This window comes from Arvicola amphibius, chromosome 3 (assembly GCF_903992535.2).
Source record: "Arvicola amphibius chromosome 3, mArvAmp1.2, whole genome shotgun sequence".
NCBI lineage: Eukaryota > Metazoa > Chordata > Mammalia > Rodentia > Cricetidae > Arvicola > Arvicola amphibius.
The window spans coordinates 90,918,751-90,946,737 of NC_052049.1; the positions used below are offsets into that span (position 1 = coordinate 90,918,751).

Below are 27,987 nucleotides of genomic sequence, written 5' to 3' on the forward strand. Positions count from 1 at the left end.
TTTAAAAAATAAATCATGAACTTTTATTATCCTGAACCACAGACAAGGGCAAGCCTGAAGTTCATGGGAACTGAGTTGTCACACCATGGAGGGCAAAAGCTGGCAACACCCTAGGGTGTTTCCTAAGTCTCCCCATCACCTCCCCCTGCAGGTGGTCTAGTAAAGCAATCACAGACACAGTGACCATCAGGGAAGAGGACACAGATGCTGTTGGCAGCCACACCCGGGAGCCCCCTGCCCTGCGGTGGTCACTGGGTACCACAGACGGTGAGAATCCGCAGCTGTGCCAGGTATCCCTCCTAGTTCTGTCTGTCGCTCTCAGGGGCAGCTCTGTTCTTTGGCCTGCGGGTGGACTTGAGAACCTGCCATCAGCTGTCACTCTGAGTCTGAACTCTCACTCGACTTGGAAGCCTTGTGCTTTCGTTTCTTCTTCTTTTTCTTCTCCTTCTTCCTTTTCTTGTGTTTTTCTTTCTTCTTCTTTTTCTTGCGCTTCTCTTTGCCTGACGAACTGGAGCTGCTCTCATCTTCATCTGAGGTGGAGTCCTCCAGTAACTTCTTTAACTGCTGGATCCTAAACAGATCCATCAGAACAACATTTCACTTAAAAGCAGCTGGGAGCCAAGGGAATCATGAATAGCTACCTTGCTAAAGACAACCTGGTTCATTGTCCTAAACAGCTGTGCATACTCCGGTAGCCCTTGTAACTCCTAGCAGGTGCACACCTACTGAAACACCCTCCGCTGTTTATAGTCATGCAGCTCAACGACTACAAGACAACTGTTAGAGAACCTTCCTGCTTTGGTGACAGGGTCCCAATGTATTCTAGCTCACCTCAACCCATGTGTAGTCAAGGGCGACCTTTGAACTTCTGATCCTCCTGCCTGCACCTCCTAAGTGATGGTGGTATAGGTGTGCATCATAATACCTGGTGCATGAATTCTGGGGATCAAACCACACCCAGGGCCTCATGCATGCATTTTAGGTAAGTACTCTACCAAGAAAATTGCGTCCCCCGCCCCCTTCCTTAATCTTGTCCTTATACCTGTCACCTCAGCACTCCTTAGGCTGGCACGGGAGGTCTAGAATTTGAAGCCAGCTTGAGCTTCATGCAACAAAACAGACACACAGACACCCCCCCCCCCCCACAAAGATACAGCACAATATGATTGTGCTCTTGGAATGTCTACTGCTTATTAAAGGAACTGCAGTAGAACCGGCCTACTTATTACACTGACATCTCTGTTGAGTGACAAGTCTTGCTCTCCCAGCTTTTCAGTTAATGTGCTAGGATTACAAACTGTCCCCATATATTGGAATACTTGTTTATAATTCTGTACGGTTTCAGATTTGAAGAAGACATTGGTAGCAATGCGACAGCCTTACCTTACATCCTTTTCATGTCTTTTATTTTCTCGAATGATATCATACATGGGATCTTCATGTGCCTTAAGGGTAAGAGAGTTAAATTTTTGGTTAGTTATCATGGACTGCTTTATTACGTAAAAATTAATCTCTATTAACTGAAACTGGTATTTGATCTATATTTTTTTTCTCTTTATTTAGCCTTGAGTGCCTTCAAACTTGCTGTGGAGCTCAGACTGGCCCTGAATTTTTTATCTTACCTCCTTGGCCTCCTGAGTGCTGGTGTTAGTTAGCTTCCTGTAGCTTGATGACATATGTATCTGAATCTGAGTTTCTTCTCAGGCTAGCTTTGAACTTTCTATGATGCTGAGGACAGCCTTGACCTTAAACTCCTGACCCTCTTGCTTCCACCTCCTAAAGTGCTAGATTACAGCCTTTTGTTACCAACTTATTCTGAGAAAAGGTCTCACTTTGTCATCCAGGGTCACCTCATACTATGTCAGTCTTGCGTCAGTTACCCAAGTGCTGGGATCCCAAGCAATAAGCACCACAGCCACCTTACAATAAATTTTAACCCCCCGAAAGGACTATAATTATTGTTTGCGACAGTTCTTTGCTGACCTGGAACTCACTGGGCAGACCAGGCTGACCCTAACTCATGGCGGTCCTCGTGCTGCAGCCATCGGAATGCTGGATTACAGCTGTGTGCCCATGCCTAGCTTACACTGTAAGGCTATAAAATGCCTCTCCAATCAGAATATACAGGAAATAACTAACTATTCCATATAAAGAGATACAGGAGGGGCTGTTAAGATGGTCACTGGCTGCTCCTCCCGAGGACATGGTTTCCATTGCCAGCATCTACATGAGAGCTCACAGGCCTCTGCCACTCCAGCTCCATGGGTTCTGAAGCCCTCTCCTGGGCTCTCCGGGCATTGCATGCATGAGGTGTACAGACATGCAGGCAAAACATTCATCCACACAATAAAAACAAATCTTTAAAAACGTTAAATAATGACCTCTAACAAGGCAATTCTGCTTCTCCTGGGTGCTGGGATTACAGGCCTGAGGTAGCAGCTGTGAGGCAGGCGAGCAGAGAAGCCTGGGCCTCCCTTGTTTCTGGTTGTGCACTCGCTAGCCTGGGCACACACTCTAGACTACGGAGGAAGGAAGCTCCTCTTCCCAGTGGTCTCCAGCACACACAAACTCTGTCGAGTGTGTTCCCAGTGGTCTCCAGCACATACAAACTCTGAGTGTGAAGGCACAAATGTAGACAGCAAGTTGTGCTAGACAGGTTTTAGGGTCATGTGGTGGGGGAGACAGGGTTTCTCTGCCCTGGTTGTCCTGGAACTCGCAGAGATCCACCTGCCTCTGCCTCTAAGTGCTAAGATTAAAGGTGTGCACCACTACGCCCAGCCACTAAGTGAACTTTTAGGGAGAATGCTTAGTTATCATCTTATGCCTATGTATAATGTGCGTGCATATCATTAAATCAAATGCATTATGGTAAGGGACAAGTTCAGAAAAAAAGTGGTTCTATAACTCAATCTACTAATCAAAATAGAGACCCACTCTATGCCTAGTGACCAAACCCTCTGTTCTTTAGACCCCATAAAAAGAAGTCAAAGGGCCAGAACCAGGCCCTCCATCCCTTCATGCAGGTGGCCTTGTGTCAATCTTTTTGTTGTTTGTTTTTTAGAGGCAGGATCTCACTGTGTAGCCCTGGCTGGCATAGAACTCACTTTGTAGATCAGGCTGGCCCAGAACTTAAGAGATCTACATGCCTCTGCCTCTTGAGTGCTGGGATTAAAGGTGTGCACCATGCCCAGCTCTCCTGGGTCAATCTTGATAGTAGATTCATTCCTAACATGTACTGTTGCTTTGATTAGAATGACATACTCTTGCTCTTTGCAAATCTGTGTGTGCTTTTATGTCATTCTCTTTCAAACAGCATTTTAGTTCTTATTTAAGTGCATGTGTGAATGTATGCCATGCATGTGGGGGTGCCCATGGAGGCTAGGAGAGGGTGTCATATACCCTAGAACTGGAGTTACAGCAGATTTAAGCTACCTAATGTGGGTGCTGGAAACTAATGTGGGTCCTCTGGAAAAGGGGCTAAGTGCCTTTAACCATTGATCAATCTCTCCAGTCCCTCATTATTATTTTAACATTGTGTGTGTGTGTGTGTGTGTGTGTGTGTGTGTGTTTAGCAATGTGCACATGCTTGTGTGCCACTGTGTGCTTATGGAGGCCTAGGACGACTTTCAGAAGTCTCCTTTTCTTTCCACCACGTGGACTCTGGGGACCAAACTCAGGCCAGCTGGCTTGGCATTGGTGCTTCTGCCCCCAGAGCTAAGAATACAGAAACAGGGGTCAACAGGTGGCTCGGTGGGAAGACTGTCAACAAGACTGGCCACCTGAGTCTTCTGAACCCTAAGATGTGGCAGGAGAGAAGAGACTCTCGGGCTGTCCCACATCTATGAGGGCCATGGCAAACGCAAACTCACACACAATAAATATTAAAAATTGGGGGAAAAGAAGGAAGAGCCCAAGAAACACCCAGCCCGGAACTGACCACTGCTAGAACCAGTACTGAAAGATCTAAGCACTTAGAAACACAGGCTGGGTGTGGCTCAGCTGGTAGAGAGCAAGAGATATGTAAAAATAAGCTTAAAAATCTATTCTCCCATCAACCAGGTGTAATTATTGCTAATTTTGGTATACCTTGTAATTATATTATTATTTTAAAACTTTTCAAGAGAGGATTTCTCTGTGTAACAGTCCTGGAACTCACTTTGTAGGCCAGGCCTGCCTCTGCCTCCCAAGTGCGGGGATAAAGGCATGTGTCATCACCTGGCTATTTTTTTTTTATAAAGAATTTGAGCCATAAGATATATGCAACTTTTGTTCCTTTATTTTGTTAAAGAGAGAGTCTCAGTGTGTAGCCCCGTGGGCCTGGAACTTGCTGTGGAGACCAGGCTGGCCTCAAGCTTGGAGACAGATGTGGCTTGCCTGAGTGATGGAACTACAGATGTGTACTTCCGGGGGACTACAGATGTGCATTCCCAGGCACAGCCACAGGCTGCTTTTCACTTGGGTTTTCATGAGCCCCTTCCCCCAACAGTCTGCAGTCTTCAACATCATAAGGCTGCGGCTGGGACTGTACGGAGTGCACAATGCTCCCCTAGAATGCAGGAGGCCCTGGGTTCAAGCTCTAACATCGCAGAGTCTGGACAATGCTTTCCCTTTTTCATTTTCATTTTGGAGAATTTTCTTTGCTTGTGTTTTTGCATGTGTATACAGGTGCACCTGTTAGTGCATGTCTGTGTATGTGTGTGGTTGTGTGTGCATGTGTGTATGTGCAAATGTCAAAGCCCATGGTTGACTTCAGGAGTCTTTTCCCAGTGTTCTCCATCTTATTCAATGAGGCAAGGTATCTCAGTTGAAGTCAGAGTCCCCAAGACAGCTAGTCTAGACAGCTAGTCTTCTCAGCGATCCCCTTTCTACCCTCCGTGCACTGACATTGGTGGGTTGCTATGCCTACCTAGCATTTGCACGGATGATAGAGAGTCACACTCCTGTCCTTGTGCTTGCTTGGTAAGAGCTATTATCCACTAAGTCATCCCCCGAGTCCCTGGAGAATGTGTTTTGATGTTTTGTTTCATGAGACAGGCTGTTGCTATGAGACCCAAGCTGGCCTCATGCAGGGTCTTTCTGCTGTTTCTTGAGTGCTGGACTGCAGACATGGCTCACCACCCCTGGCCCTGCTGACCTTACTCTGCATACACTGACAACCTTAGTGCACAGATGGAGTGATGGAGATGGAATGAACACTTCCAAGAGGTGATTCGTGAAAGTACCGTGAGGAGGTGGGAGCGCTCGCTTGTCTGTCTGTTTAGCAAGTACACACTTCCAGCTCCAAAGACACATGTAAGTTTACATGGGAACAAAAACCCCTCACCTGAGTAATAAATGTGCATTTATATATAGTAAACTATGAATAAGGTTGAACACACGGTGTTGGCTTTGAGAAAACAAATCACCATTCCTCAGGCTAAGTAAAAAACATCTGTCTGTCTGTCTTTGTTTGTCTTTCCCTGTGGTACTGTGGGCTGACCTCAAGCTCTGCACATGCTGGACAAGCACCCTACCACCGAGCTGGACAAGCACCCTACCACCGAGCTGGACAAGCACCCTACCACCGAGCTGGACAAGCACCCTACCACCGAGCTGGACAAGCACCCCACCACCGAGCTGGACAAACACCCCACCACCGAACTGGACAAGCACCCCATCACCGAGCTGGACAAGCATCCCACCCCCGAGCTGGACAAGCACCCCACCACCGAGCTGGACAAGCATCCCACCACTGAGCTGGACAAGCACCCCACCACAGAGCTGGACAAGCACCCCACCACCGAGCTGGACAAGCACCCCACCACTGAGCTGGACAAGCACCCCACCACCGAGCTGTCTACATCCAGCTTTGGCCCTTTCAAACTTTCTTTCTCAATTTGAGACAAGATCTCACTAAGTAGTTCAGGTTATTCTTGAACTTTCTGTTCTCCATGTCAAACTGTTGACCTGTTAATAGAATTTTAACAAGAGTCTTTCCCTCCCTTTTCTTTTTTCCCTTCTGAGCTGTCTCTGAAGGGCCTTATATAGAGCAGATTGGACTCAAATTCACTCAGTCGCCAAGGTTGACTTTGAACTCATGATCCCTCTGCCCCTTCCTCCCAAGTGATGGCATTACAGGCAAGCACTGTCATGCTTGCTTTATGTGGTGCTGGGGCTGGAACCAAGCAAGAGCTCTGTGTGCTGCACCAGACTCTACCACAGGAGCATCCAGCCCCAGTCCTTGTTACAGAGGTTATCTGTTACAAAGGCATGACGGGTGTGTGTGTTTCTAGAGCACAAGTTCACCAGTGACGATCTGTCTCCTAGCGCTCTCCGTCTCTGATGACTGTTAATATCGACAGTGCAGGGTTTACTTACAACTCGAAACTGTTCTAACTTCTGGTTGCCTTTGATAAAGAAAGGGCATTCTTTGTCGCCTGTTCGATGGCCATACCGTTTGCAACGCCAACCTAAAGCCAAAGAAAAACATTTCTATAAAATATGGTCTCACTTCCGTGAGATAACGGTTTAGTAGATCAAGTTCTTCATTAGACTCCAATTCTAAAACACAAAGGATTAATGGATAAAAACACTAAGATCCCAGAAAATAATGAAGGGTAACTAATTGCCTCCTTGAATCTTGTTAGGAGTGAATGTCCATCATCAAATATTTAGGAGCAATACAATGTTCTTAGACGGTTTCACTCCATTTCTCAGAGTACAGCAGGGGCTGGCAAGAGGGTCAGCCATGATTCCAGCACCCATACGGTGGCTCACGACCACCTGCAATTCCAGTTCCAAGAGAGCCAATGCTCTCTTTTGGCCTCTAAGGGCTGCCATATGCAGGTGGTGCAGATGAGCTCATGTGAGGGTGTGGTTGTGAGACACTTGACATGGGTGCTGGGAGCTGAACTGTGGTCCTCTAAAGAGCGCTATGCACTCTTAACTGCCGAGCTGCTTCTCCAGCTTGAGCCTTGTTTTTAAGCAAAACAACAATTTCTCTTAAAATGTAGTGTCATTAGAACTATACAGGTTAGCCTGGAAAACAGAGAAACTGCAGGTGTTTAGAGAGGTTTTGGCCCCGAGGAATCAATGTAACGCACGAACACACGCGCTCCAAGTCGATGAAAGCAAGCGTGCAACTGAAGGGTTTCACTGGATGGATGCTCCTCGGTGATCGGTGCGGCGACCTGAGGAGTGTGAAGCAGGGACGAGGTCCCAGCATTGCCCTCGCATCTTTTCATCCCGGCAGGCAGCTGCTTGGGGATGGTGAGCCAAGCGACACTTAAGTGCTGACCAAGGAGGTCAGGAAGCAAGAGCGCTGTAAAGATGAGCTGCTTTAGCCCATGCTAAGCAACCACAGAAAGCTTGTTGTTGAAGGGCGCAATCGTCCTCTGTGGCATGTGCATGTGCTTAGGAGAGTGTAGGATTCACGTCTAGGTTGGACAGGAAGTCACGTGCCCTCCTCTACCAGTTCTCTGCCTTATTCCCTTCAGATGGGTTTACCACAAACTTGCTGTACTGCTGGCCAACAAGCTCTCAGGATCTGTCTCTACCGTCTAATGGGTTTCCCGGCATGAACAGCCACTTCCATCATCTTATGTGGGTGCTGGGGAGTCTAGTCCTCATGTGTACCCACCACTTTAACTTACAGAAAGGGACAGACCTAGAATCCTAGTACTAGGGAGGATGTGGCAGGCCTACCCTGAGTTCCAGGCTAACAAGTGCCATGGTAAAGAATTCTGGCTCAACCTCCCCTTCACTCATCCAAAACAGCGTCAGGAAGAAAGACCACATTCTAAACTAATGCTATATGTCATCAAGGGGCACGGCTGGATATGCACACATCCCAGCACATATTAGCTTTGCTCAAGATTACCTTTAAATGAAGGTGATGTGCTGGCATAGCCCTGGTGCAGACCCGTAATCCCAGCACTCAGGAAGCCGAGGCAGCAGGATTTCTAATTCAAGACCACGTTGGGCTATATAAGGAGATGGTATCTCAAAACAACAACAACAAAAAACAAAATGATGATCCTTGTAATTCTAAGCGTGGCCCACAGAAAAAGTGGCAACATGAAAGATGCTATCAGCAGTGCACTCTTAGGAGCCCTAGCGTGTGAATGAATAGCCTGACTGCAGAGCTGCACCGACAGCCATAGGGGGAGGTGGCAGCTCAGCGGCAGAGGGTCTACTTTGCACAAGGGAGATACTGTAGCACAGAGAACACAGGCAGGCAGACAGACAGACAAATGGGGTGGGGTGGGGATTGTGATATGTAGACTTAGTGGTTACAGAACCATTTTTCTTTTATATATTTTTCAATATTTTGTTATTATTTTAATGAGTGCAGGTGTTTGTCTACATGTATGTCTGTCTATACACCACATTCATGCCTGGTGTCTAGGGAGGCCAGAAGAGGTCAATGGATCCCCTGGAACTGGAGTCACCATATAGGTGCTGAGAATGGAATCCCAGTCCTCTGGAAGACTAATGTGCTGGTTTGAATGAGAATGGCCCCTAAGATGTTTGAATATTTTGCTCCCAGTTGGTGAAACCATTTGGGGAAGGATTAGGTATGGCCTTGTCTTTGGGGTTGGGCTCTGAAGTTTCAAAAGCCCATGCCATTCCCAACTGGTTCCCTGCTTCATGCTTGTGGATGAGACACAAACTCTCAGCGACTGCCCCAGCACCACACCTGCCTCACTCTCTGATGTGAGCCCAAATTAGACTGCTGCTGCTGCTCCTCCTCCTCCTCCTCTTCTTCTTCCTCCTCCTCCTCCTCCTCCTCCTCTTCTTCCTCCTCCTCCTCCTCCTCCTCCTCCTCCTCCTCCTCCTCTTTTTTTTTTTTTTAAGTTGCCCTGTACATGGTGGTTTATCATGGCAACACGAAAGTACGCAGGACAAACAGCCAGTGTTTGTCATCTCCCCAGGCCCAGAACTACTTTTCTCAATACCAGAGTCAAGGAACATATGCAGGTTCCTGTACAAGCGTTGTCTGCTTTGTAGGACCTGAAGCTTCTATCATTTGGTGAAGAAGTGGGTAAATGGTTGTGAGAAAACAAACACAAAAACATCTTGCCTTCAGAAACTGAACACCATCATATGCAAATATGAACAAGAACACACTGTACACCGCTAGGAACACAAGACTCTTGACAATCTATGAACGTGGATTCATTGAGAATCCATTTAATGAAGAATATACACAGAGGTCCCTCAATATGGGCCTATAGAGGCATTTCAATTGTATTTTAATAAATAAAGCTTGCTTGAGGATCAGAGAGAAAAACAGCCTCATGCTGGGCACCATTTGTAGCGTGATTAATAAAAACCAAGAAACAGAAATTAGGGTTCAACCTGAAGGTCAGAAAAGCAAAACCAATCACTGGGTTTTACCTCAGTTCGAAATGTCAACTCTGTAGGTAAAAGGACAACCGGGACGAGAAACCAACCAGTCACTTGCCAGCACCCTGACTCTGAACCCAGAGTAGAGAAAGAAACATGCCCTGTATGTGAGACCTGGGCCAGGGAGAAAAGCATCTTTATCCCTGAACCCCGGACCAAAGACATGTGCCCTGACTCTGAAACTAGTGTCAAAGAAACACACTTTGTCCCTAGAATCAGAGCCAGTGAAAGAAATATGCCCTGATCCTAAGATTAGAATCACAAAGCTAAAAAGGACCAGTGAAAGAAACACAGTTTGGCCATGAAGGCAGAGCCTTCTCTGCCCCTGACCAGCTAAACTGACCAATTCCTGAGCAGGGAAAAACTAACCAATCCCCCCTTCTCCCTGGGAAAACCCTGCCCCTAAGAGGCCCTATATAAGCCTCTCTACCACTGCTTCAGTTAAAGGCTGCCCCAAGGCTGTAGGTAATCCCTCCCTGGCAGAGGCAGCAATTCTCCTGGACTCCTCCTTCCCAAATAAATCTCTTTCTCAAAGAGTCTTGGGTGACGACCTTCATTCACTGGAGCAGACTAGAAGAATCTGGCTGGGACTTCCCTTAGGGGACCAAGGTAAAAAGCCTTGCTGAGACGCTCCCTAGGGGGCCTGAGCAAGGAGGAACAGAACAGAAGGACCTGGCCAGGACACTGCTTAAGTGGGGCTGAGCAAGGCCAGGGGAGGAAGAGTAACAACTTTTCACCAGGGCTGGAGGAGACTGGTACATTTAGCAGAGTGTTAGCAGAAGAAACACCTGGGGCTGGAGAAGGAGAAGAAGCAGACAGCTCTAGCCTCCAGAACTGTCCGAGTGTGGCTCTACACCTCCAGAGCTGTTCTAGAGCATCTCTAAGTATATCCTGGCTTCCCCATTAGTCAGGATATCCCAATACCACTACTGTACCACGTTCCCCTACAAATTCTGCCTCCAGTCTCAGAATGAGACTGTGTGTGAGAGCCGTCCCCTCCCTTCCTCTCTAATGCTGGGATTAAAGGCATGCACCACTACTGCCCCGTTTTTATGGCAAATTAATGTAGCTATTGAGATTAAAGGTGTGTGTCACCACTGCCTGGTATGTAAGGCTGATCAGTGCGGCTGTTTTACTCTCTGAACTTCAAGCAAGCTTTATTTATTAAAATACAAATGAAATATCACTACATGGGCCAGGAGATAACCTTCATAAATCTATTCTATTAGCCCTTGATGGGCCAGCTACCTTTGATTAGAAGTTTTTTTCTTACAGTGGAAAAAGGCTGTGACTAATTTGTAAAAAGCTAAAGACTGTTTTGACAAAACTGTCACTATTATTATTACTGTTTAGAAATTCTTTAAGGTTTATTTTTATTATGTGTATATGTGTGGCGGTAAGGAGACTTACATATGATTACAGATGTCCTGTAGTGGCAGAGGTGGTTGAGCCTCTTGACATGGGTGCTCAGAGCCAAAACTTAGGTCCTTTGTAAGAACAATATCTGATCCTAACTGCTGGCTCAGCTGTCCAGGGCCCCCAAATTGATTTTTGTTATTTTTAATTATGTGCATGTATTCCCTTAAACTAGAGTTATGAGCTGCCCAACATGTGGGAATTGAACTGAGGTCCTCTGCAAGTGTCCTAAGAGCTATAAGAGCCTTTAACTACTGAGCCCTGTGTTTGTTTGCTTTCAGACAGACTCCCATTGTATAGCTTGAGACTGGCCTAGAACTTCTCATTACTTTTAAGAAAGAACAGATTGGGGCTGGAGAGATGACTCAACAATTAAAAGCACCTTGTTGCCCTTGCTAATATTCCATAAAACAATCCCATCTTGAACCTCTGCAAAATATTTATTTTGTTGTTATGCTATGGCTGCACTGCCTGCATATGTCTGTGGGCCATGTACACGCATGTAGTGCAGCCAGAAGAGCACACTGGGTCTTCTGGAACTGGAGTTACAAACCTCTGAGCCTCCATGTGGGTGCTGGGGCCCCGACTCCGGGTCCCCTGCAAGAGCACCTGGTGCTCTTACTGCTGACCGTGTCTCCAGTCAAGCCCGTTTAGTCTCTCCCACCAGGGAGAACTTGTTTACCCAAAGGCCCTGCAAGCACCCCAGGAACTTAGAGAGCCTCAGCTACTGCTCGCTCCCAGATCCCTTCGTTTCCTTTGCTATCTAGCCAGTCATGAAGGCCTGTGATGCTGGACCCTGTCCACTGGGGGGAAGGCACAGACATGGCTGCATTAGAGCAGAAATCAAGTGCACTCATGGCCACAGTGTGTCTGGGAGCCTTTTTTTACCAACAGCAACAGCCTTATTGTTTCTTTCCCTCTGTTCTTGTTTCTTTGGGTAACACTGAATATCTGCTTCCAATACAACAATCTAAGGAACATTATTTCCAGAAAATCCACCCAACCTTGGTGAGAAGTGCCACTTCTGGTCAACCTTGGTGGGAAGTGCCACTTCTGGTCATCCTTGGTGGGAAGTGCCACTTCTGGTCATCCTTGGTGAGAAGTGCCACTTCTGGTCATCCTTGGTGGGAAGTGCTACTTCTGGTCATCCTTGGTGGGAAGTGCCACTTCTGGTCTCTGAACTGGGCCACTCCCAGTATTTTTGTCCTAGGTCAGTAACAGTCTGACCAAAGTCAGCATGAGGTCTAAGCTCCTTAAAAGGACATAGCCACATGGCACTGCCACTATTTGATCGTCTCAAAGACCCCTGGAAAAGCCACACCTATAAGTTACTTGCCTAAGCACATCATTCATTCTAGAAGAAAGACCACCTTTCAAAATACCAGCTGAAAATAATGGCTTGTTTAACATCCAGCCCATGCTGGCTAGTTTTATGTCAATTTAATACAAACTAGTCATTTTGAATAAGGGAACCTCATTTGAGAAAATGCCTCCATCAGATTGCCTGTAAGCAAGTCTATAGAGCATTTTCTTGATTAATAATTACTATAGGAGGGTCCAGGTATAGGTGGTACCCTCCTCTGGGCTGGGCACTACCAGTCCTGGGTGTGGAAAGAAAGCAGGCTATGTAAGCTAAGGAGAGCAAGCCAGTAAGCAGCATTTCTCCATTGCCCCTGCATCAGCTCCAGACTCCAGGTTCCTGCCCTGTCTGAGTTCCTGCCTTGACTTCCCTCACAGTCCTTCCTAGACTGTGATTTAGGATATATAAGTTATATAAACTCCTTTCCCCCTGAAGCAAACTAAGACACATTGTCAGGCTGGTTATCAACCTGGCACACAAGAACCCAGTCATACACTTACAAGAACCCACTGGGGCTGGTGCACTCCAAAGAGTCTCTACTGGTCCTCACCACGACCCTGGCCATCCAGAGCTGTACACATGCGCTGTCCACAGAAACCCAACACTCTCCCTTCTGTGTGACCCGGGGCCTAGGAAGACAGGCTTTTAAAGGCTGATGAGAGCCAAGCATGGTGATGAACATCTGTAGTTCCAGTTACTCAGGTGGCTATAGCAGGAAGTTTAAACATAGCAAGACCTGACCAGAAGAGGAGAGCAAGTTAAAGCAGGGATCTAACCTGTGTCAGCTCGGAGGAGTCATGGTATCAATGTCCATGCACACATACATGCACATACATGTGTGCACACACAGACACAGACACATACCCTCCCTCTTGGAAAAAGGTAAGTTTCTTGGATTAATGCAGTCGAAGAATACCTGACAAATTCTTAGCTGAGTGCTTAACTGATCCACATACTACAAAGGATATACACTTTCAGAGTCACGCCACGAAGTTACTAAAGCTACGAGAAATTTCCAAGAAAAAAGTATAACAAACAACAGTATAGGTAATAAAGATGTTAAACCTTGAAGCATTTTCTGTCTAAAGCGTAACAGCCAAAATGTTCAAAGAAATGGCTGAAGCGGGCTAGGCATGGTGGCACACACCTTTAATACCAGCACTTAATACCAGGAGGCAAAGGCAGGAGGAGCTGGTCTGCACCGTGTTCAGAAACCCTGTCTCAGAAAAGAACAACAACAAATGAAAGCTGAGACAGGAGGACGGAAATTCAAGGCTTCCTTGGGTGCAGAGGAAGTTCCTTGTCAGCCTGGACCACGTAGTGAGGCTGCATCTCACAATAAAACATACAAAGAAAATGGGATGCAGTTCAGGGTACAGAGCTTGTCTTGCATGTGTGAAGCCCTGTGCTCAGTGGATAATAAAAAACAAACACAAAAAAAAAAAACCAAGAAAAAAGAGTGAGAGAAAAGATAGAAGAACGTTTGATGAAATGTCAAAACCCAAATTTGGTAAAACAATAATAAGAATGCCCAGAAGCAGGCAGGCATGGTGGCACATGCCTGTGTTTACACCTGTATCTTAGCACTATGGAGACTCTGGGCTAGTCTGAGCGAGAGAATAACCTGCCTTTAAAAAACTCAAACTAAAGCAAAACAGAACAATGCCAGGAAGCTAAAAAGACTTAACCAAGTAGGGTAAGTTCAGAGAGATACAACTGTACTGGTGTAAGAAAGAGCTGCACATTACTGTAAGCAGACTTCCCATTAGGAATTAAGCAGACCAGAGGCCGGGTGCTCATCAGTGCTAACATGCTTGGTTAGCATGTGTGAGGCCTGGGCTCACTCTCCATCCATCTGTGGAAGGGGACGTCAAAAGACAGTAAAAGTGCTAAAAGAGTCAAAATTCTCTGTCATGAACTCCTCAGCGGAAAAGAAGAGGAAAATGAGGAAGCTCACCTAATAAAGTGGGCAGGACTTTAAGGGGTGTAGATAAGGATTAGGGTACTTGCACCATGTGCCAGGCTCTGTTCGTGATCCCCAGCACCACAAAACAAACCGACTTGAGAGAATCTGTTGTGAGTAGACTTGCCTTGAAAGCACAGGGGAAGCTGAAGCTATGAAAGGGTACTAGGCGGTCCCTCAGATACTAAGAAGAAATACCGACAGCCCACGGGAAAGGCAAACAGGAAAAGAAAGCTCCAATGGACTTCTCGTAATCTTTTCATAAATCTGGGAGGCTACAGATGCTCAGCTGTTAAGAGCACAGTTGCTCTTGCAGAGGACCTGGGTTCGACTTCCAGGACCTACATGGTGCTCACAACTATCTGTAACACCAGATTCTAGGGGTCTTCTGATCTTTGAGGGCACCAAGCATGCACATGGTACACACACATAGATATGGGCAAAACCACTCACACATTAAATAAACTGAATAAATCTTTTAAAAACTCCACAGTGGCACAGGCCTAACACACCGACCATCTGTGGGGAGGCCAAGGCAGGAGACTGGGGGTTCAAAATCAGTCTGGGACCAGGTACGGAGGATTACACTTTTGATCCCAGCAACAGGAGGCAGGTTTCTGTGCATTTCAAGGTCAGTCACGGCTACATAGTAAGAACCTGTCTTTAAAAACTAAGAAGGCCAGTCTGGGCTATGGAGATGTCCTGTCACAAAACAAAACAAAAATGCAACAGAAATCTGTGACAGACTTATGCAAACTATTTAAATGTATATGTATGATAACAGGACCGGAAGCAGGTGGGACACAGAAGATACCTGTCTAGAGCCACCTCCTGGGGCCTGTGGTCACTCTTGTTAGTCACTTTAATGGACAAACATATTCAACAACACTCTGCCGCATCTCTTCCTCCTATGGCATCTCCCCCTCTGCCCCCAGATGTTCTTTTTATCACGGTATTACTGCTCACATAGCCAAAACAGCTATGGCTATGGAAAGATCACTGGGTCGGACTCAAAAGTCCTGGAGTCAGGTCAGCCATGGGCTCGGCCTATAACAGCACTTGACCTGGAACTCACATGGGTGGGGAAAGAACCAACTCCCATAGCTTCTCCTTTGACCTCCACGTGTATACCGTGGAACCCACACTGAGACACACACACACAATAAATACATACATAAATAGCAATAATAAATAACAAAATAAAATGGGCTGGTAAAGCACTCATCTGGCATGGGCAAGGCCCTTGAGTTCATCTCCATAGCAACACACTTGCATGCGCGTGTATGCACACACACATGAACACACACACACCAAGCCAAAGAGATAAGACGTATGGTACTATCAAGTAAGCACATAACCAGTGTGTAGAGAGGCATGCTGTGGTTTGGATCTGATTTGTCCCCTAAAAGTTCCTGTTGAAAATCTGGTCCGCAGTGTGGTAGTACAGGGTAGAGGACCTTTTAAGATGTGGAGCTTAGAGGCAGGTTATGGTGAAGGGAACTAAGTCCTCACTAACGGAAATGTGGGCCAGGTCTGGAGTGTCTGTACCCCCATCTCTCCACTCCCTGCATGACTTTCCCTTCAGAACACTCTCCTTTGGCTTCTCTATCATGTGTGATGCAAGCAGGGCATGCAGGCCAGGATGCTGATGCTGTGCTGTGTAGGCCCTGCAGCCTTCAGAACTGTGGGCCAAAGAGACCCATTCATGACTCACCCACCCTCATGCACCTTGTTTAGTGACAGAAGACAGACTGCCACAGAGACGCCACTCAAACCCTTGCACACTCACATTGCATAACTTTGACCTCTCTCCCAAGTGGCATCCAAAGTCCTTTAGTTGGTGCATGAGCCAGAAACTCCCTGGCATGTTCATTGCCCGGCACATCTGGAATACAGTCTTCTGGCTTTGTCTCCTCCTCCTGCAGGAAGATAACAGTGTGTAAACAACAGAACAAAACCAGAACCAAAAACCAAAACTGAAACCAAAAAACCCAACACACTAAAACCAAAACCAAAACAGGACTCCATCCTTGCTTCCTGCCTGGGAAGCTATCATCTGGCTTCTTGTTAACTGTGTGACAATGTTGTTCCCCAGGAACTGGGAGATTCAAGCTGTCAGGGACAGAACTACACAGGAGAAACAGCTCAGCCTCGCTGTGATGCAGAGGCTTCGTGCAGGAATGACTTATGACCTCCACACTCTGACAGATGATAGGTCAAACAGCTTTCATTCTCTCACAATCTGTGGGAGGGGAAGGCATTCTAGAACACTAGAGACGGACGGTTACATTAAAATGGCTCTTAAAAAATTATACTTTTGTGGGGAGGGCAAGCTCTTCCCATGATGCAAGTGGAGGGAGAAGACGACCCTGGAGGAGTCCGCCCCCATCTTTTCTCTTAAAGGTCACTGTGTTTCTGATGGGGATTTCCACCAGCGAATAACTGTACTTAGAACCAGAGTATTCCTTTATTTTCTGCTTATTTCAAACATTTCTTTTACTGGAAGTCTTTGGTCCTCTGGCTGCTTTCCTGTGTCCCATGCCACTGAAAGACCCACTAGGCTGCAGGGGTCCTGCCCTGGAGGCTGCAGTGCTTGTCATTTCACAGGCTGAGCTGAGGCTCTCAAGACTCCACCCTAAATGTACTGAGGAGCAGGCTGAGGGAGGCAGACAAGGAAACTGGACAGCAGAGCTTCCAGAAGATACTGCCACAGAGACAGAAAGGAAGCTGCGGTCCCAGAACTCCCATGTGTTTGCACTGGCTCCTTGGGATGGCGTGACAGCTGAATATATATATATACACACACAGGCTCTGTGACAAAGGTCAAACTTATGGTTCTCCTGGTATCTATAGAAAAGAGACAGCGTGTTCATATAAGGAGATTAAAAATACCACCTTTTTTTAAAATAGTAAACCACTAAGTCCCCAAGTATATTTAATAGAGTAACTATTGCTTACCTTTATAAACCCAGGAGGAGGTTTCTCGTAACTAGAAAATGAAACACAAAAAGTAAACTTCATCAAACATGTCAACAGAAGACATAACACACACACACACACACACACACACACACACACACACACGACAGCAGGAGCCAGCCCCCATGGAGGCTTCCCCTCCACACCCAGCTGTGTCAGACACTCACGGCCCTCAGAATGCTTGTATCTGGGACAGGCGGGTGCACACGAAGGGCAGTGACACTCCCAGACAACACTCCGCAGAGTGAGGCAGGACCCTTCGCTCTGTGCCTCACCTCTCTAACCCCCTCTCGGGGAGCACTCCTCATCACTAGAGGGACAGAAGGGACAGAAGAGCACAAGGATGTGTGCCTTCTTTGTTCTGACTCTTTTATGCAGGGCTAGGGGTCTGCAGGGAAAAATAAAATTAGGTGTGGAAACAAGGCACTAGACTAAGGGGCAGTGAAATGACCTTCTGTTTCCTGATCTAAGATGCAGGAAAAACAACTTGGTAGGGGATTGGCACAGGTTGCTTTCTGTTGCTGTCACCAACGCCATAACCAAATGCAACTCGGGGAAGAAAGAGTGTATGTGAGCTTACAGGTTAGGTTAGGCTGTTACTGAGCGAAGCCAGGGCAGGAACTGAAGCAGAGACCATGGCTTGTTCTCTGTGGTTTGCTCTGACTGCTTTCTTATATAACCAGTGCCCAAGGTGACACTACCTGTGGTGGACCGGCCCCTCCCATGGTCATCATTAATCAAGAAAATGTTTCCAGACTTTCCCACAGGCCAATCTGATGGAGGCAGCTTCTCTGCTGAGGTTCTATTTTCCCAGGTGACTGTAGTTTGTGTCAAGTTGACAAAAACCAACATGTACAAGGATGGCTTAGAAATGTCAGGAGTCCAGAGCCTTAAAAGTTCCGAAGAGAATGGCTGGGTGGGATCAAAATTAGCTTCTTAGATCTAGCACGGTGCTTTTTCCAAAGCAGATATTCCAAAAGATTTCAAAAGGAAAACTATAGTGTGACATGAGACTAACTCAGCAAAGCCAACAGAACCCTGGCCATGTGGCTAGGTGACAAAGTGCTCCGGCAGCCCTTCATTCCCAACACTGCAGTCTCATGCATCGTCAGGCTGAGAGGTACTCGGCAGTAAAGTCCATGAATCTCCAGATCCATCCCTGAACTACAAGTGTTGAACAAACAACAGATGGCCAATTATAATGAGGTCCAAATGCATGAATAAAATGCATCTTATCACTATAAAAGGATGTGACACAATTCTAGATTTTGAAATGTGTTATTATTAGTAAAAGTGTTCCATAAAAGTGTGTTGCACAGATGTTTTCATACGTTTAAAGTAGAGTGGTTGGTGTTTATTACTAGGACAAATAAATTCATTAATTGTTGTTGGAGATGGCTTGTTCATTCCTGGCTGCCCAGACCTGAAATTATTACTCAGAAACTATATCATTTAAATCACTGTTTGGCCTACTAGCTTTAGCTTATTGGCTAACTCTTACATCTTAATTTAACCCATTTCTATTAAACTGTGTATCACCACATGGCTGTGGCTTACCAGGTAAAGTTCCGTCCAGCGTCTGTCTCTGGCGGGGCTACATGGCTTCTCACTGACTCTGCCCTTCTTTCTCCCAGCATTCAGTTTAGTGTCCATCCCCCACATAGCTCTACTCTGCCCTATCACCGGCCAAGGCAGATTCTTTATTCATTAACCAATAAAAGCAACACATATACAGAAGGAACTCCCACACCAATTAATGTAACACATTCAAAAAGATACTATACCTTAAAATATTATTTCAGTAAATAAAAGAGATTGAGAAATTAGAATGAATTTGTTTGCACTGTGACAGTTAAGAAATCTAGGGCTGGCTAAGAATGGTGGTGCACATGTTTAATCTCAGCACTCAGGAGGCAGAGGCAGGTAGACTTCTAAGAGTATGAGGCCAGCATAGTGAGTTCTAGGTCAACCATGGCTACATGGTTAGGCCCTCTCTGAAAAAAACAAAAAGGAAAGAAATACCTAGTTAATTTTGTTATTGCTGTTGTTTGGGACAGGGCCTTACTGCTGGAATTATGTGGGTGAGGTGACCTTGTGTACTTAGTTCTTAAGATCTAAAAATGGGGAAAAAGAGCTCCAAAAAGAGGTCTTGTGTGACATCACTGAGAGTGGACTACGTTGTTCTGAGAAGTGAAAGGTCAAGCCTGGTAGGAAGGAAAAACAGCAAGAGCACGTGGACCCAGAACTCACTCATGAATGAATATGGATGACTCTTCCGGGACAGTCTCGACTAGCCTGGCTTCAGAGTCACCATTGTCCTGTCGCAGTCTTCCGAGTGCTAGGATTAGAACTATGGGTCTTTGGGGACAACTAAATAATACTCACTCTGTGAAGTACTTATAATTACTTTAAAAAAATAACATGCATAAGTGTTGTGCCTCCCTGTATGTATGCATACTATACGTATGCACACATACTACATGTATGCCTGATGCCTGCAGAGGTCAGAGTGGGGCATCAGATGTCATACTGATGATTGGAGCTGTCGTGTGGATGCTGGGAACTGAATCAGGGTCCTCTGCAAGAGCAGCCAGTGCTCCTAACTACCGAGCCATCTCAGCAGCTTCCTTTAAACTACTTTTTTTTTTTTTTTTTTTTTTTTTTTTTTTTTTTTTTTGGTTTTTCGAGACAGGGTTTCTCTGTGGCTTTGGAGCCTGTCCTGCTCAGCAGGATTTATCTGAAGCAGTCATTGAATATGCACCATCCCACAAAACTGTTCTGCAGCTGCCTGAAAGGAAGGAACCACAGAGACTGTCTGCTGTGAAGCTCAGCTAGGACAAGAGACTGGAAGCATGGGCAGCCCGAAGAGAGAGAGGTGCTGTGGAGACAACTGAGACCTGAGGGGGCACTTCAGGGTGAATAATGAGTTCATCCCGCTGTGGTGCTTCCTGTCCAACATGGCTGATGGACTTCCCACATTCGTGTCTGTCTTCTTCCCAGCAGTGTTTAAAATGACAGCAATAGTAAAGCCAAGGTACCCCAAGACCAAACAACAGTCTTCATTTCAACGTGGGAACAAGTTTACAGACGTCCTCAGGTAGAGGAAGCCGAGGCCTTCAGAAGGTCTCCAGACAACATGGGTGCCAGGGCACTAAGGCGACCAGCTTCTCTTTCCTTGCAGCGGGAGACTGCCTGCCCTACCCTTGAGCACGGCTCATTCTTGGATTCCTGGCAGCCACACACATACCTTAACTTCAGGCCAAGGAAGGAAGATGCTTTACACAGAACCTTAAAACCTAGAAATGGCTCTCCTTGCTGAGAATAAAGAACACCAAGCAGTCAGACCATCCTATGTGAAGTTGCCAGTCACGCTGGACATAGTGGCATGAATCCCAGCACTCAGAAGGCAGAGGCAGGTGGATCTCCGTGAATCTGAGGCCAGCCTGAGCTACATGGAGAGTTCCAGGATAACCAGGGCTACATAGAGCCTCAAAACAAAACAAAAACCCTGAATGAGCATCTTCCCTCTTTCTCTCCCACTTTAAAAGTTCCAAGAGTAGCCTAGCAGACACTATATAGCACAGGCTGGCTTTGAACCCAACACAACCCCGTTTCAGCCTTCCTAGAGTAGGACACCATGGCTGACATGATAGCATATCACTATCAAGTGCGAGCAGAGATCCAAGAACACCCAGACAACAAAGAGAATGAGAAAACAAAACCACAGGCTGGGGTATGTGCCTCAGCCGGTAAAGAGCTGCTCTTTACCTCTTGTGGGCAAGAGGACCTGAGTTAGATCCCCAACCATATAACGGCAAAGCTGAGCATGCTGGTACGCACTTAAAACCGCAGAGCTGGGGAGGCACTGACACACAGCCCCCTTGGGTTTACTGGCCAGTTTGTCTAGTCTGCCTGGTGAGTTTCTGGCCCCGTCATTGGATCACCTCCCAGGTATGATATCAAACCTCCCAGGTATGATAACGAAGACCTCATCATGCAGACTCTCTCTCTCTCTCTCTCTCTCTCTCTCTCTCTCTCTCTCTCACACACACACACACACACACACACACAAATTTCCAAGTCAGAAATCAGAACACAAGGCAGGCCTGTAAATATAGCTGCAAGGGAGGCTGAGGCAGAAAGATATGGCAAATTCAGGGGATGCTTGGGCCACACAGTAGATAACTTAACAAGACCTCATTTCAAAACAGAAAATAGAAGGGCTAAGGATATAGCTCGAAACAGTGACAATAGAGGGGACAAAAGAAAACAAAAATTAATGTGTGCACATCACTACTGAAACAAAGAACAGGATGTTCTGAAAAACAAAGCTCAGAACAAGTAAATGTTCTCTTTATTTTTAAAATTAGCATATGAAGTGTCAGCTATTGTATTAGTCAGGGTTCTCTAGAGGAACAGAACTGATGAAATGAACACACACATTTATTAGAGAGGCTTAAATGTTGTGGTTTGACCACTACAATGGCAGAAAGGTCATCAAGTAGGTCACCAGGGGTAACAGTGAGTAGAACCATTCCTATTTCATCGCCTTGAATCCTGGACCTGTGGATCCTGACTATGGCAGAAACTGTACCTACCACATGCTGGACTCTGATTCAAAGCATATACCACCTTCTGGAGGACCACGCCTCAGCCATCCAGGCTAATGCCACTTAACTGGTGTTTTAACAGTGTCTTCAAAAGGCCATTTCATCATTCTATCAGGCTAGCTGCTTCAGAATGGGGGGAACATGGTAAAACGTGGGCCCAAGGTCACACTTCTCTGGCTGTGAAATCAGTTCCTTGGTCAGAAGCAATGCTGTATTGAACACCATGATGGAGGATAAAGCTTTTGGTAAGATGGGTAGTTTTGGAGAAGCATTATATGCAAGAATAAATATCTGTTCCAGTAAGGAAAAGATGCTGGCCTTCCCAAGGAGGAAGTGGTTCAGTGCTGCTGGTGTGCCACCAGGTGGCTGGCTGGTCATCCCGGGGAACGGTGCCACCTGGGGCTCACCGTTGGCCTCTGCTGCTGACAGACCTGGCACCTTGTGGCAGCTGTAGTCAGACCAGCCTTGCTGAGAGGAAGTCCACATTGTCAAGTCCATAACCTCCATGTCTGCCACTATGACTGCGTGGTTCATGGGCAGATCAGACGACAGGAAGAGCTAGGGTAAGAGTGTAGAGCCATCAGTAAACCATCATAGGGCACAGCGCACGAGCCTATAGGTTCACATGTGGGTACAGAAGGCACTGTAACTGGAGTAGAAACCATAGGTATTTGGGCAGCTTCTTCATGTACTTTGCTTGCGCCATTAGAACATGCTTGGGCCCAAACATGTATAGTATATAGTATATGCCACTTCCATTTGATAATGGGTTGTTGCTGTGTACGTAGTACTTTATGGCTGTATTAGTCAGGTTCTTATAGAACTTATGGAATGAATCTGTGTGTGCGCGCGTGCATGAGTGCACATGTGTGTAACTTACTGGAATGACTTGTAGGCTGCAGTCCAGCTAACCTGCAATGGCTAGCTGTAAACGTAAAGCCCAAGAATGCAATAGCTGCACAGTCTCATGAGGCTGAGTGCCTCAGCTGGTCTTCCGCAAGTGCTGGAATTCAGAAGCAGGCTCCAATGCCAGTGAAGGGATGGATGTGCTGGCAAGGTGAGGGCAAGCAGGCAAAGAGCAACACCTTCTTCCTCCTCCTATTGCCTTTCTATAGGCTTCCAGCAGAAGGGGTGGTCCATGTTAAAGGCATGTGTCTTCCTGCCTCAAAATCTGGATCAGAGGTGTGTCTTCACTCCTCAAAGGCCTGGACTAGAAGTGGATTTACCCACTTCAAACCAAGCAGAATCTCTCTCACGGGTGTGCCCACCATTTCTGGATTGTAGTTTATCCCAGATATATCCAAGCTGACAACAAAGAACAGTCATTACAGTGGGTCAGGTAACATCCAACACATAAAGAGCAGCTCAGTCACAGAATAACCTGGTGGCCCACTGTCCATTAATGCCCAGGAGCAGGCCAAAGGCTGTCTCTCCAAGGGAAAACAGTTGTCTGCGGATGACAGCAGAGCCTTGTCCCATAATCCCAAAGGTCTCTTCACCTAAGGGACCTGCCAAAGGCTCCAAACAGCATCCCTCTGTGCCACTGGCTCATGTGGTCCAAGTGGGAGAGCAGCCTGGACCTGCTGAAGAGCCTTCTCTTGTTGCAGGCCCCACACAGAGCTAGCAGCTTTCCGAGTATACCTGGTATATGGGCTGGGGTAACACACCCAAGGGGGTAATGTGCTGTCTCCAGAATCCAAACAGGCCCACTAAATGCTGTGTTTTCTCTTGGTGGTGGGAGGGACCAGGTATAGTAACTTATCCTTCACCTTAGAAGGACTATCTCTGCATGCCCCACACCACTGGTCTCCTAGGAATTTAACTGAGGTAGAAGGCTCTTGAATTTCTGTTGGATTTCTTTTCCACCCTTTGATGCACATAGGCACGACCAACAGATGCAAAGTGGTTGCTACCTCCTGCTCACTTGGTCCAGTCAGCACAGTGTCATCAACATAATGCACCAGCATGAAATTTTGTAGAAGAAAAAGATGGTCAAGATCTCTTTGAACTAAGTTAGGACACAGGCCTGCAGAGTTAATCTTGATGTAAAACTGTAAAGGTGCACTGCTGGTCTTGCCAACTGAAAGTAACCTGCTTCTGGAGCTCCTTATGGACAGATACTTAAGAAAAAGCATTTGCAGCCAGGTGGCAGCAGCTCACACCTTTATTCCCAGCATTCTGGAGGCAGAGGCAGGTGAATCTCTTGAGTTCAAGGCCAGCCTGGTCTACATAGTGAGTTCCAGGACAGCCAGGGGTACACAGAAAAACTCTATCTTGAAAAACCAAAAAGAAAAAAGAAAAGAAAAGAAATAAAGCAATCAAGCAAGCATTTGCTACATCAACAGCTGCAAACCATGTATCAGATGTGTTCATCTGGTGCAGAATAGACAATATAAGTTATTACTTGATTGAGCTTTTGATAGTCAACTGTCAGTTCTCTACAGCCCACTGTCTCCTACACAGACCAGAGAGGAGAGTTAAAGGGAGGTGGTGGGGAAACGATCAACCAATCACATCTAATTAGGGTGTGGCTACCTGGGGCCCAAGTAGAGGTGTCCTCCAGACCTATTGGATTTCGGACCTCCCACTCTTGTAGTGTGAGTTTCCCCTTTTCAACTATTAAAATATAATTGTTGTTCTTGAGCTGGTCTGGTTATTTATCGTACCAACCTAATTCGTCAACAGGGGGGTGTGGGAATGTGGGAACCACCAGCTCTGTATTTTTTTTTTTTTTTGAAATAGTTTCTTTGTGTAGCCTTGGCTGTCCTGGAGCTCACTCTGTAGATCAGGCTGGCTTCAAACTCACAGAGATGCATCTGCCTCTGCCTCCGGAGTGCTGGGATTAAAGGCATGTGCCACCACTGTCCAGCTACACCCTGCATCTTTCAAGTCCTTGAGGGTTGGCATTAACTCCTACAATTCCTCTTGGGATGCAATATTGTCTTTGGTTCACTATTTTCCCTGGTACAACTCTAATGACTTCCACTTGGATTTTCCAATCATAATAGCCCTCACTCCACAGGTCAGGGGACCTATGTAGGAACTCTTCCAGCTTCTGAGTATATCTATCCCAATTATACACTCTGGAACTGAAAATAAATACAGGATGAGTTTGGGGACTCACTGTGAGTTGGCTTTTAGCCAAAATTCCATTAACTACCTGATTCCACTAACCCACTACTTTAACTGGAGGTTCACAATGCTTTTTGGGAGTTCCTGGAACCACTGGAATCCAGACCTTGGACAGTCTGATTGTCTCTTTCCCCCAGTGTACAGTTACCCTTGAAAAAGGCCATAGGTCCTTCTTGGGGGGGGGGGGGGATGGGAGAAATGCTAACATCATCCTTGGGAATTTCAGCAAAGTCCTTCCTTAGGGCAACCTGGGGAACCTATAAAAATCATAACATTTAATTCATCTAACTAGCAGCAACATCTCCAACCCAAAGGTCTGGCTATAGATCTAGAGGCAGCTATCAATAGGCCCTGGGGGATATCAGTATGGAACCTGGCATCTCTTCTGGCAGATGATGAGGGGTGAATCCCTTAGGCAAATGCTACAGGGGACTGGGTATGGGTGTATCCTCTGCTGAGGGCGAAGAGCCTACTTTCTCAGCAGAGATAAGCCCTTGAGAATCTGAGGGTTCAGGTAGGGTCCTTTTCACATCTCCATCCAAGAGCAGAATCCAGTTCCTTACCAACCTGTGCCCTTACTATAACTGCTGACCCTCTTGGCAGCTGGAGCTTGAATTTTCTAATTCAGCCAATCTTACAATATGTGCTTTGGCTTGATCTCCTTCAACCTGAGCTCTGTGGCTGCTGGAGAGAAGATTCTCTCCCAGTGCACACTTAGAAACCATCTGACTTTATGCGCAGCTGGAGCCGGTCAATTACATCGCTGGGTTCAGACTTTTCCTTTGTCACCCTGTCCACTGTGACACGGTTGCCGCTAGAGCAGCCACCAGCACTGTCACTCTCTGTATTTTCCCACTAGTGTTGGAAGTTTTAGGAACAGAGTCACAACAGGTGAATCAGGATCATCAAATGCATTTATATCAGTAAGTTCTTCAGATAGTTCACACCATGGCTGCTATTGTGCTCTGTGCTTCTAGGAGAGGCTTCGGTAACTGTTGTGCTGAACCGGAAACTACATTTGCAGTGCAAACCAGAAAGCCTAGTCCAAGGCCTGGCACTTGGTCAGTCTACAAGGCTGGAAGTCTCCGCTGATCCTTGGCAAATGTTGGAATCCTGAAGAAGGTTCTAATACCAGCAACGGTTTAATCACAGGCTTTCAGTATCTTCCTATTATCATCGCTTGGTTGTGCATTAAGTTAGTAATATCTCCGTGTAGTACTGTGTCAGAATATCTTATTACATTTTTATGTGCTTATTTATTTAGTGTGCTCATATTTATGTGCCACAGCATGTGCGCAGAGGTTAGAGGTCAGTTCTTGCCTTCTATCATGTGGATCCTGGCCACTAGGCTTGGCAGCAGAGCTTTTCCACCTGCTTGAGGCATCTTGCTGGCCCAGAATATTTGATTTTAAAAACTGCTGCTGAAGTTGCTGAGTTTCATAAAAAATTGTTCAGTGGCGCTGGAGAGATGGCTCAGTGGTTAAGAGCACTCACTGCTCTTGTAGAAGGCCGAAGGTTTGGTTCCCAGCACCCACCTGGTTCTTCCTCTGGCACCAGGCACACAGATAAGGCAAGTATACAGGACAGAATTCTCGACAGTTTCTGAAATGGCTCTATACATACTTCTGCTATTACACTGTGTACTTTGTGCCCGTGCACAGTGACAGTGGTGTCAAAAGCTCTAACACTTACTAAATCAAAATATAAAGCAACTCTGAAAATAGCTGAAGACGCTCCACATTCTTCAGCATTCAAATATTCAGCCACGACTGGATTGCTTATGGAAAAATAAACAAGTACATCTATCTCATTAGTACGGAAACTTGCTTTTGTCTTTAATAAATGTTAAAAATATATGTGTAAAAAAGAACTGTTTTTAAATAAATTTCCTTATAACTCTTTTATCAGCAAATGTTCAATTTGTAGTCCCTAATTTATACGCCCAGACACCTGCGGTAGTGTAAAAATTTCTTAGGTGAACTGAAGGGGGTCACATGTAAAAAAATTTAAAAAGCCCTGTCCTAGTCTAAGGCAGGAGGATGATAAGTCACAGGGTAACCTAGTGAGACCCTTTCTTTAAAAAAACCGAACAAGATACACGGGGTAGTGGGGGGATATATATGGAAAAGCTCAACAAAACAAGAACACCAACACAAACTTAATGGCAAGCAAAAATAATAATAATAAAAAAAATTAAATCTGAAAACAAGATGGATATAGCACCTGAGGAAACCGGAAACACCACACACACACACACACACACACACACAGAGAGAGAGAGAGAGAAGAGAGAGAGAGAGAGAGAGAGAGAGAGAGAGAGAGAGAGAGAGAGAGCGCTGTCTGCATAACAAGTAAACCTCTGCTCCCCAATTTCCTGTCCTCACGCTCCCATAAACTGTGTCTACCACGCCCAGTGGCCCTAAACCTCTGCTGCCTGCTTCTGACTTTTATCCTGGTTTTGCCTGCGGAGCCAGGCCGGCCACTTTCCCTCACCTACGCACGACGCCACCCACCAGCGCGGCTGGTCCTCGGGCTCCACCCTCGGCAGGCTGCGGGGACCAGCCGCCTTCCCGCGTGTCTCCCGCAGTTTCCACCCTAGGCTTCCCGCCCGTCCCGTCGGTGGCAGAGGACCGGGGAGGTCTGCATCGCACGGCACCCAGGGGCCGCGGAGCTCAGAACCCGGCCTCCGGACGCGGCGACTGCCACCGCCACTGTCGCTGTGGCGGGGACACTAGCCGGCCTCCCTCCCGCGTAGGGAGCCGGGGGCCCGTCGGCTGCGGCCGGTGCAGGCGAGGCCGTGCCCCTCGGCCCCCGATCGCGCCCCGCGTCCCCGGCCCCGCCGACTCACAAGGACTCCAGGTGCTTCAGCTGCTGCAGCTGCTGCGCGTCGTGCCGCCGCCGTTTCTGCTCCCGCCGCCGCTGCAGCTCCTGCTCAGCGGACTCCCGCGGCCGCCGAGAACCGGCTCCGGACGACATCGTGACCCGAGGCGGGCTTGGGAGGAGACGGTCGGACGCTTCCTCCGCGCCGCAGGGCACCCCCGCCAACGTCCCACAGGCCCGCGCCGCAGAGCCAGAGCTCCAGCCGGTAACCCGCAGCCAGGCCCCGGCGGCCCCCGAGGCCTGCGGGAACTGAAGCGGGG

At 46.9% G+C, this 27,987-nt stretch overlaps 1 protein-coding gene across 1 annotated transcript; it reads right to left on the reverse strand.

Annotated features, from left to right (window-relative positions):
* Nucleotides 1–27,978, reverse strand: Rp9 (RP9 pre-mRNA splicing factor). The gene is made up of 6 exons (XM_038323587.1): nucleotides 27,696–27,978; nucleotides 17,085–17,115; nucleotides 15,916–16,045; nucleotides 6,358–6,449; nucleotides 1,384–1,445; nucleotides 1–571 (listed from the first exon to the last, which is right to left on the reverse strand). The coding sequence occupies exons 1-6, from the start codon at nucleotides 27,821–27,823 to the stop codon at nucleotides 376–378; spliced, it is 639 nt and encodes a 212-aa protein (XP_038179515.1). The 5' UTR covers nucleotides 27,824–27,978; the 3' UTR covers nucleotides 1–375.
* Nucleotides 27,979–27,987: the final 9 nt, after the last annotated feature.

Excerpts from the sequence above, each read along its gene's own strand:
- Rp9 (XM_038323587.1), bottom strand. The coding sequence starts at position 27,823 with ATGTCGTCCGGAGCCGGTTCTCGGCGGCCGCGGGAGTCCGCTGAGCAG. Across the intron at positions 17,116-27,695 it reads CTGAAGCACCTGGAGTCCTT|TTACGAGAAACCTCCTCCTG; the intron begins GTGAGTCGGCGG and ends TTCATTTTCTAG. Across the intron at positions 16,046-17,084 it reads CTCCTCCTGGGTTTATAAAG|GAGGAGGAGACAAAGCCAGA; the intron begins GTAAGCAATAGT and ends ATCTTCCTGCAG.